The 11,091-nt window shown below is 48.5% G+C and overlaps 1 protein-coding gene across 2 annotated transcripts; it reads right to left on the bottom strand.

The window, feature by feature from the left end:
- Nucleotides 1–7,044: 7,044 nt before the first annotated feature.
- LOC141164743 (E3 ubiquitin/ISG15 ligase TRIM25-like) lies at nucleotides 7,045–10,780 on the bottom strand. Of its 2 annotated transcripts, XM_073650257.1 has the most exons (2): nucleotides 9,762–10,780; nucleotides 7,045–9,671 (listed from the first exon to the last, which is right to left on the bottom strand). In XM_073650257.1, exons 1-2 carry the CDS (start codon nucleotides 10,717–10,719, stop codon nucleotides 8,971–8,973), a joined length of 1,659 nt encoding a protein of 552 aa, XP_073506358.1. In that variant the 5' UTR covers nucleotides 10,720–10,780; the 3' UTR covers nucleotides 7,045–8,970. The 2 variants fall into 2 exon arrangements, with proteins under 2 accessions (XP_073506358.1, XP_073506357.1); XM_073650256.1 differs by having other exon boundaries at nucleotides 7,045–10,778.
- Between the last annotated feature and the right edge of the window lie 311 nt (nucleotides 10,781–11,091).

Here is an 11,091-nt window from a genome sequence, read left to right as displayed (position 1 = left end):
CCTTTCTGACTTTCCCTTTCTACTGGCCGTTCCCACCAGGGATCCACTTATGTCCGGCTCCCTCGGGTCTCTTGTTGGTCAAGCCTCCTCTGGGCTCCCTGACCCTATGCTCGGTGTGCCTTTCTAGTGGATTTGGTGAGGGTCGTGGCAGATCCTGCCCACGACCTCCGGTTCCTGGCTAAGATTTGCTTTGGCCTCCGCCAGCTTGGGTTCCGGTACCCTTGTTCGCCAACCCCTCACCCTTCTGTCCTTATTCTGGGATCTTGGGGTTCCTTCTTGTTTCCTCTCTGGGTCCTTCTCACTCCTCTCTCTCTCTCTCAGCAGGCTCTGTTCTGGAGCTGGGCCCAGCCGGAGCCACAGCTCCCTGTCAGCCCTCCTGACTGAACTCCTCTGCTCTGCTCCTCAGGTTAAACTCTCACTGACTGACCCTGTTCTAAGATGGTGCCCACCTTATATACTCCCTCTATGTGTGAGCTCAGGTGACCAGCACCCAATGAGCTCCTATCTTTACCCAGACTACTCCCCCTATCTGCCCCTACACTACTGGGATGTTCCACCCCCCTCCCACTCCAGCCAGGGACAGACGCTGTCGTACCTGCACATATACTGGTGGGAGTACCGTTGATCTGTCCCCCGGAAATGGGATGTATGTAGTGCATGCAGCCTACTAGCTCAGTTCCACACTCCATCCTTACCCGGGAGTGGAATACCACACCTCTGGCTTGAGGTGTAATACCCCTGTAGCAGCCGAGTCCTCAGGGTGCTACATTCCCCCCTGGTAAATCACAGCACGTCCTCGGGCTGTAAAAGAATAAAAACATCACAAACATACAAAATTTTTTTTCAAAAACATCATAAACATATAAAACAATATATATATTATCAGCATAAAACTTTTTCATATAAAACATTCTTGTTCCTCCGGCCACGGTGCAACTTGTGACCGGGTAAAGTGCAACAGTCTCTTGTAGTAATAACAACAGTTTCCCATAAAACCGGTAGGGGGCACTTTAAGAAGCGCAACTATATACAAGGGGAATATGGCCGCTCTCAGTCCTCGGCCAGTGGGGAAAAGGAATGGCTGTTCACAGTCCTCAGCCTGTGGGGAGATGGGACACACTGTAACAGTTCACTGGTCCCAATGGGGACTACACTTTTGTAGCAACAGTCTCTGTACCCACACGGGTAATTATTTACATGTTCTATTTACAGTTCATCAGTGGCGGTGTGCTCTTGGCTGAGGGTAATCTTTAGACCCGTCCGGGTCCTCTTGATCCTCCTCACCCCGTAGCTCCTTCTCAGTAAGTCTATGCACATGCAGGGCATACGGGCCCTTGGCGCACTGATGCCGGGTGAAGGTGACCTCATCACCCAGGTATAGGTCACGACCTCTGTGTCCCTCCGGTAGGTGGAACTCGACATCTCTTCTGGTCACGAAGACGTTGCCGGGGGTGTGATGATCTCTGATGAAGCCCCAACCGTGCTGCAGTTGGAATTTAATTACAGTCCCGGTGGCATGGGGACCATGGGCTGCACGGGGGTTCCTTCGGGTCCGGCTCTTTTGTTCTGCACTCTTTACTTGCAGCCGCTCCTCGCGGACCCGCCTCTCTCGTCGTTCCCGGTCGAAGACCTCTAACTGCTGCCGGCAGCACTCCGCACGCTCAGCTGCGGCCGCCCGAGTTTCTTGGGTGAACCCCATGAGATCTCCTCCAGTGGGGTCCCACTCAAACTGTGTCTCCTCCAACGAGAGCGGGGTCCTCTTGACGGGCTTCGGAGCCGGAATCAGGGGCTCGCACAGGGGCCTTTCCTTTTGGAGCTCAAGTTGGTAATACTCCGGTGGCCATATAAAGGGCTGCCCATCCGGGCATGTGTGCTGGGCAAATAGATCTTCACCCAGGTGTGGCGCTGTGGACGTTGAGGGCGCTGTTTTGGTGGCGGCGCCCGGGTTCACCAGGCCTTGCGACCAGGCTTGGGGCACCCTGAATGTAAAGGGCACCGTGAAGACGGCGGCGCCCGGGGTTACTTGGCCCAGTGACCAGGCCGGTGGCTCAGTGGAGGTAGAGGGCGCTGTTGGTACTGCGGCGCCCGGGGACACTCGGCCTTGCGACCAGGCCGGTGGCGTCTCCTGCTTGGCCGTGCTCTGGATCGAGGCGCGTGACGTCACAGGGAGCGTGGCCGCGGCTCCGGCCGCTTGAGGCCTAGCTTGGAGCGATGACGCAGCGGCTACGGGAACGGTGAGTGGGGCTTCGGGCTCTGCGACGGGGAGCTGGGGCAGGTTTACGGCTTCTGGGCACGGGATATTGTCGTCCCCATTACCTGCCTTCATCTCTTCGGCTCCCTCCGCGGCGTCGTCTCCGGCCGTCGTCCCTCCTTCGCCGTCCTCAGAGGTGGACTTGCTCCTCGCTGCGGGTGGCATGCTTCGCTGGCAGGCTCCAGCCTGCAGGGCCATCTCTCGGGTCCACTCCGCCAGCGTTTCCTGCTGCACCCGGGCCATCCTTCGTGCGAGGCCCTCCAGCGCGGTCTGTGCACGCTCCCGGTCTCGGGGAAGCTGTGCCAGGATCTCCAGCAGGCCCTCCGGAGTGGCGGCTTGCAACAGGCTCCTGACCACAGGGTCGGTGCTGCCTGACTCTCCCTCCATCTCCGGGTGTGTTCTCTCTGGACTCCTCCAGGCTGCTCCCATCTTCGCTCTTTTGTTCCGTCTCCGCCCACATTGGGGGTGGTCCTGGGGCAACTTTGTGATTGCCAGTTCCAGGGGCAGTTCCTTCACGCTGATGGACATATCAATCATCACAGTCTCTGCTGGTGGGGGCGGTTTCCACTTTTGGCGCCATTTCCGATCCTGGCCCACGATGGGAGGTGGCCTCTTGCCATCCTCTGGCACGCCCATAATGGCGTCCGCTCTGCCAAGGCGGGAAATCTTCTGAAATGGCGGGAATCTTCTCCCAGTGGCGGGAAACTCTGTGGATGGCGGGAAAAGACTGCAGATGACGGGCAAATGGCGGGAACTGATCCGAGATGGCGTCCGATGGCGGGGACCCTCTGGAATTGGCAGGAGACTTCTTTTTGAGGTAAATGTGAACTTTTCTTCAGGCACGCAGTACCCGGTTGTTGCGGGCACGTGATCCTGCCGACTACGCCAAAGTTGACGCGCCCCCTGGGCCATGTTGTTAGGGATACCCGGAGCCGGATCAGATGGGGGTTGTAGTCTCCGAGTGGCTGTGACCCGGTCCGTGCCCAGGGTGTCAAACTCAGTGTGCGGCAGTCCTTGCAGATGTTCTTAGTGTCGACTACGCCACCCGTTGATTTGCGGTCAAAAGGCCGCCGCTGCAGGATGGTCCGCTGAGGCTGGTGGTGTGTGTGCAGCTGTGGTAGTATAACCCCCAACGGGAGGGGTATAGCCTCAGGGGGTCAGACGTGGAGGATGGTGGTTGTTGTGGTGTAGAAAGGAGACTCTGAGACGGGAGGTGCAGTTCAGGGTTTTTACTTACTGATGTTCTTTTGGTCACTCTGGCCTTGAGTGACCACCCGAGCCGTGCTGCGTCCACCAGGTCCTGGACTCGGCCAACCCCCAGGCAATTCTGGAGTGTGGTCCTGAGCTCCTTTCTGACTTTCCCTTTCTACTGGCCGTTCCCACCAGGGATCCACTTATGTCCGGCTCCCTCGGGTCTCTTGTTGGTCAAGCCTCCTCTGGGCTCCCTGACCCTATGCTCGGTGTGCCTTTCTAGTGGATTTGGTGAGGGTCGTGGCAGATCCTGCCCACGACCTCCGGTTCCTGGCTAAGGTTTGCTTTGGCCTCCGCCAGCTTGGGTTCCGGTACCCTTGTTCGCCAACCCCTCACCCTTCTGTCCTTATTCTGGGATCTTGGGGTTCCTTCTTGTTTCCTCTCTGGGTCCTTCTCACTCCTCTCTCTCTCTCTCAGCAGGCTCTGTTCTGGAGCTGGGCCCAGCCGGAGCCACAGCTCCCTGTCAGCCCTCCTGACTGGACTCCTCTGCTCTGCTCCTCAGGTTAAACTCTCACTGACTGACCCTGTTCTAAGATGGTGCCCACCTTATATACTCCCTCTATGTGTGAGCTCAGGTGACCAGCACCCAATGAGCTCCTATCTTTACCCAGACTACTCCCCCTATCTGCCCCTACACTACTGGGATGTTCCACCCCCCTCCCACTCCAGCCAGGGACAGACGCTGTCGTACCTGCACATATACTGGTGGGAGTACCGTTGATCTGTCCCCCGGAAATGGGATGTATGTAGTGCATGCAGCCTACTAGCTCAGTTCCACACTCCATCCTTACCCGGGAGTGGAATACCACACCTCTGGCTTGAGGTGTAATACCCCTGTAGCAGCCGAGTCCTCAGGGTGCTACATCCTCATCACCTCCATCATGTCCCTGCACCTCATCACCTCAATCATGTCCCCCTGTGTCCTCATCTCCTCCATCATGTCCTCCTGTGTCCTCATCATCTCCATCATGTCCTCCTGTGTCCTCATCACCTCCATCATGTCCCTCTATCCTCATCACCTCCATCATGCCCTCCTGTGTCCTCATCACCTCCATCATGTCCCTGTATCCTTATCACCTCAATCATGTTCCCCTGTGTCCTCATCACCTCCATCATGTCCCTGTACCTCATCACCTCCATCATGTCCTCCTGTGTCCTCATCTCCTCCATCATGTCCTCCTGTGTCCTCATCACCTCCATCATGTCCTCCTGTGTCCTCATCAACTCCATCATGTCTCCCTGTGCCCTCATCACCTCCATCATGTCCCTCTAACCTCATCACCTCAATCATGCGCTCCTGTGTCCTCATCACCTCCATCATGTCCTCCTGTGTCCTCATCAACTCCATCATGTCTCCCTGTGCCCTCATCACCTCCATCATGTCCCTCTATCCTCATCACCTCAATCATGCGCTCCTGTGTCCTCATCACCTCCATCTTGTCCCCTTTATCCTGATCAACTCCCTCCTCCTCAGAATAACACAAGTCACAAAGCCAACAATCAGTAATATTATTTTGCCCAAATAAAACATGATGGTATCTGATGAATTTATTACCTAACTTATCTTGAAGATAATTATGTATACCCTGGATTGTGATCATAACTAATACAAACCACTTGTCTGAATCACATGCACGTATTGGCCATTATCAAAACCTTTTTACAGACAGGTGTGTATACAATGGTTTTTCGTCTTTTCAGTTTAACTGAGATTGGTGACGTTAATTGGATTTGAAATACACGTTCAACTCTAGGTTCCAAACATTTCCTCACATGTTTCATCACTATAACCTAGTCTCCAGGGTTTAGTGAATGTCAACCCCTCTAGTCGTTCTGGGTCTGGTATGGAAAAGAAAACGTGGTAAGAAATTTGATACAGTGTCTGTTGTAGTGCGATGACATATCCAGTCAGTTTCCCATGTACAGTGGGGAAAATAAGTATTTAATACACTGCCGATTTTGCAAGTTTTCCCACCTACAATGAATGGAGAGCTCTGTAATTTTTATCATAGGTACACTTCACCTGTGAGATATAGAATCTAAAAATAAAAAACAGAAAATAACATTGTATGATTTTTATGTAATTAAATTGCATTTTATGGCATGAAATAAGTATTTGATACCTACCAACCAGCAAGAATTCTGGCTCTCACAGACCTGTTAGTTTTTCTTTAAGACACCCTCCTACAATGCACTCATTACTTATATTACTTGACCTGTTTGAACTTGTTACCTGTACAAAACACACCTGTCCACACATGCAATCAATCACACTCCAACCTCTCCACCATGGCCAAGACCAAAGAGCTGTCTAAGAACACCAGGGACAAAATTGTAGACCTGCACAAGACTGGGATGGGCTACAGGCAATAGGCAAGCAGCTTGGTGAGAAGACAACAACTGTTGACACAATTTTTATAAAATGTAAGAAACGCAAGATGACTGTGAATCTTCCTCGGTCTGGGGCTCCATGTAAGATCTCGCCTCGTGGGGTAAGGATGATTCTGAGAAAGATCAGGAATCAGCCCACAACTACATGGGAGAACCTGGTCAATAACCTGAAGAGAACTGGGACTACAGTCTCAAACATTACCATTAGTAACACACTACGCCGTCATGGATTAAAATCCTGCAGGGCACACAAGGTCCCTCTGCTCACACCAGTACATGTACAGGCCCGTTTGAAGTTCATCAATTAAATGACCATCTGGATGATCCAGAGGAGGCATGGGAGAAGGTCATGTGGTCAGATGAGACCAAAATAGAACTTTTTGGTATCAACTCCACTCGCCGTGTTTGGAGGAAGAAGAAGGATGAGTATAACCCCAAGAACACCGTCCCAACCATGAAGCATGGTGGGCGAAACATCATACTTTGGGGTCCTTTTCTGCAAAGGGGACAGGATGACTGCACCATATTGAAGGGAGGATAGAAGGGTCATGTATCGCGAGATTTTGGCCAACAGCCTCCTTCCCTCAGTAAGAGCATTGAATATGGATCACGGCTGGGTCTTCCACCATGACAATGAACCGAAACGCACAGCCAGGGCAACTAAGGAGTGGCTCTATAAGAAGCATTTCAAGATCCTGGAGTGGCCTAGCCAGTCTCCAGACCTAAACCCGATAGAAAATCTTTGGAGGGAGCTGAAACTCAATGTCACCCAGCAACAACCCCGAAACCTAGAAGATCTGTATGGAGGAGTGGGCCAAAATCCCTGCTGCAGTGTGTGCAACCTTGGTCAAGGACTACAGGAAACGTCTGACCTCTGTAATTGCAAACAAAGGTTTCTGTACCAAATATTAAGTTCTGTTTTTCTGTTGTATCAAATACTTATTTCATGCAATAAAATGCAAATTAATTATGTAAAAATCATAGAATGTGATTTTCAGGATTTTATTTTTAAACTCGGTCTCTCACAGGTGAAGTGACCTACGATAAAAATTACAGACCTCTCCATTCTTTGTAGGTGGGAAAACTTGCAAAATCGGCAATGTATCAAATACTTATTTTCCCCACTGTATAAAAAATTGCACACATAGAACTCCAAATAAAAATGACTTAACTTTATTAGATACAAATCTACAACATAGAAAAAAGTTAAAAGGGTGGGCGGGTGATGCATGGTATCTAACAAATAGGTGGCACCAAAGTTCAACCAGCTCAACAAAAAAATCATACAGCATAAACAATAGTAACAATAATACGAAAGCTTATGGCATTACACAATAGTACTGACATTGGTTGATAAATGTATATAATCAAGTACATGCATATTACACTGAAATAAAGTGATCTAGTGCAGTAATTAAGAGACAACAATGGTGGTCAAACTAGAACCTAGAGCCTAACGCCAAAGCACAAAGTAGTTAGGTGATTAACCTATTGCATGTATAACAAGTAAATGAGTAATATACTTAGGCTGAACAGAGGTGCCACTTTCCCAACGCGCGTTTGAGCGGTTGTGCCTACTTCCGGGGGAGTCATTTAGAATTGTGTTTATTTCATATTTCTGGTCTTTATGGAACTGGTGATATCGAGTAGGCGTACATTTTTTGTTAGAAGGAATTTTTGAGTTATTATGGGTTTTTTAAAATTATTTTTAACAATTCATTAACATTTTTCACTTTTTTTCAGTCCCGAAGAAATTGCTTGATGACTTCTGTATTGCAGTGTCTTATTGTATGTTGCAGACATAATATCATTGGAAGGGAGAGAAATGGGCTGAAAGACAAAGAGCCTCCTCCTTTGGTCAAACCACTTGGTCACTATTCACAGCAGCATCTAAGGGGTTGACCTACCGGGATTGGAGATTTCTCTAATTCCAGTAGTGTTAATGAAATGCTGATCCTTCCCGTTTACAAATTGTATGTGATGCTATACTGTCCAGCTGATGTAACATTATGACCTCTCTACAGAGATAGGAGGTGTCCATAAGGTCGGGGTTACAAGGCAACATGTATTGCACGTCAGTAGGTCTCTGACGAGTCTCGCGACCAAAAACATTTGTACAACTTGTCTGCGACTTGCGGTCACGTAACTATTTTAGAACTTTGATTTTGCTGTAAATAAAACACCCAAGTTTCAGACAAGTCGAATGTCGCAACTCTCTTTGACCCTTATGGCAAGTGTGTTGTGTGTGACTTGCGACCAGCGACAGAAAATCCAACACATTTGGAAATATTTGCGTCTCTGTGTCGCAGTCGGTCACAGGGTGACGCCATAGGAAATCATTACATCCAATGTTGCAATGTGTCGCAGAATTGCAGCGTCATGTGATGCATATTGCCGAGTAGCCCCAGCCTTATAACAAATATGGATAGAATGGGATCGGTGTAGATTATGATGAAGGGTGAACGAATCTGAGGAAATTTGAATTCAACACATTCACTCAAATTTAACCGGGAATCTCGATTCACAATAACTAAGTTGTGTTGAAATTATAAAATTATATTCTGAAATCTTTCCAAACCCCATAGCATAATAAACATTGGGGTTTAACATAAAAACCCAAACCTTAAACTTGCCTCATGTAAGATGGGCAGCAGAGGACCGGGGGGTTAGGTTCTGACCCAGAGGACAGGTGATGGACAAGGCTAGTATAATGTGTTTTTTAACCTTCTTTCAGTCCTAAAAAGAGTCAAATAGATCGAATGGCAAAAAAATTGGGTTCCTGGCAAATCTGAATTTTTGTGAAATTCAAAGTGAATTTGATTTGATCATCTCTAACCTTTTTTAAAAAAAACAAAGCAAAAAAATGATTCTACTGTGACCATAATATGACCAGATGTTTCTTGGGAAAAGTAGCCAACTGATCTAAGGTTGTTGTGTTTGATAGCGGTTTTAATTTATTTATGGCAAAACACAACTCATGTAAATACATCCCGAGGAAGACAGGTAACCAAATACTTCATGAGGCTCCTTCCACTGATTGAATGCTCCACCAGTCTTAGACTCTGCTCCCTGTGATTTCACCAGTCTATGGGTAGATTTCTTCTATGGTGGTGTGATGGTTCCTCACAGCTGTTCCTCCCTGTTATCTTTATAGAACCTCTCCATACACATAACACAGCATGAAGGGGCTCGGTGAAGGCAGCAGTGAAGGTGTGTAAGTGTTTGATGGGGTCACACAGCTCATAAAAGGACAGCTGCCCGGCCTCATAATCCAGACATATCCTGAACCTATTACTGGAGATCTGGTGAGGTAACTGGATCACTTTACTGTCATATACCACTGAACAATGATTATTATACCTCAGCCCTTTATATAAACACCAGGACTTATTATTTTTTCCAATGTATGAATGATGCCCCCTCCTGGCTATATTGGGATAACACATCCCCACACTCCACAATAGTGCCCCCCTGATCTCCACATCCCAGTAATGTCGTCCTGAGGTAAATCCCCTCCTGCTCATCACCTCATAATGCTCGAATCTCTCTGCTGTTTCTGGACGATTCTGTGTTATTTCTGTCCAGGTCGCAGTTTTCAGGTCGTCTGATATAAGGAGATTATTACCAGCCGTGTTTACATCCAGTAATATGTCTGCAGGATCCTGCACATAGAAGGTCACATTTATATCTCTTATCATAGCAGATAATGTGTGTGATATGTGTGAGATCAGCTCCTCACCCCGATCACCTCCATCATGTCCTCCTGTGTCCTCATCACCTCCATCATGTCCTCCTGTGTCCTCATCACCTCTATCATGTCCCCCTGTGTCCTCATCACCTCCATCATGTCCTCCTGTGTCCTCATCACCTCCATCATGTCCCCCTGTGTCCTCATCACCTTCCTGCTCCTCAGGATCACACAAGTCACTGGTGTCCGTTTCCTGTAAGACAGTCAGTGGATCCGTCATGTTACACAGCTCCTCAATGTGTCTCATCTTCCTGGACAGCTCGTCCTTCTTTCTTTCCAGCTTCTGGATCACATCAGACAGTGACAGTGACAACTTCTCTTCCCGCCTGGAGATCTCACTCAGGACCCTCTTCTCCAGGTCATCCAGTCGTCTCCTGATATCTATAACCAGGGCAGTGACTCTCTCGGTTTCTTCAGCTGCTTCTTCTTGAGCTTTTCTCCTGCGTTCCTCCAGGCTCTTGATTCTTTCCTCAGTCTTCTTCCTCTTTGTGGTCAGTTTTTGGAGAACATTTCTCAGTTTCTTCTTCTTTATCTCTGAGGCCTCTCCCAGCTTCTCTAATTGGTGTCCTCGATGTTCTCCAACTAAACTGCAGGAAGCACAGATAGAAGCAGCGTCCTCAGTGCAGTAATATTCCAGGATCTTCCGGTGGATGGAACATTTTTTGGTTTTGAGAGAAGTGCTGGGATCAGTGAGGACGTGATCTCCAGCTGTTTTGATGTGAACTCTCAGGTGTTTATCACACAGAGAAGCCTCACAGTGTAGACAGGATCTAACAGCAGGTACAGGAGAGTCCACACAGTAAGTGCAGCAGATCCCGGTGATCTTCTGATGTGACTGAGTAGACAGGAAATTCTCCACTACATTACACAGAGTTATGTTTCTCTGTAGTGGAGGCCACTTCTGAAAAGTTGCTCTACATTCCGGGCAGGTATAAATTCCATACCCGCCCTCTGTATCCACCACTCCATCAATGCAGACCCGGCAGAAGTTGTGTCCACATCTCAGGGTTACAGGATCTGTATAAATGCTCATACAGATGGAGCAGTTCAGCTCGTGTCTCAGATCAGCAGATGCCATGGCTGAGATCAGTCGGAGCAAAGAAGTCAAATGTGCATTATATTACTGCCAGCGGGGTGTGTTCCAGCATTTCCCTTATCATTATAGACCTTGATCTTTAGTTGTTTGTCTTCTTGTATTATATATCCCTGGTTTGTCTTGAGCGCAGGCTATTTACTTCTCTAATATATCTTTACTGTCATGGCCGATCCGCCTTTTTACTATGCTGAGGAATAAGTGAATATCGCTCCCCATCTGCCTGTTATGGTGGCCTGTTAGGTCCTGCTAATTAAATTAAAAGTGGGATCCCAAATGCTAATTCATTGCATCATCACACGGAAAACTTTAGATTGCAGTTTCTTTAGATTGCATAGAGGTTTATTGGATGGTCTT

Source organism: Phyllobates terribilis, unplaced genomic scaffold, assembly GCF_046119375.1.
Source record: "Phyllobates terribilis strain yellow unplaced genomic scaffold, ASM4611937v1 Scaffold_10__3_contigs__length_209671492, whole genome shotgun sequence".
Taxonomy (NCBI): Eukaryota; Metazoa; Chordata; class Amphibia; order Anura; family Dendrobatidae; genus Phyllobates; species Phyllobates terribilis.
The sequence above is the reverse complement of the archived record's forward strand: the minus strand, read 5'-3'. Positions and strand labels throughout refer to the sequence as shown.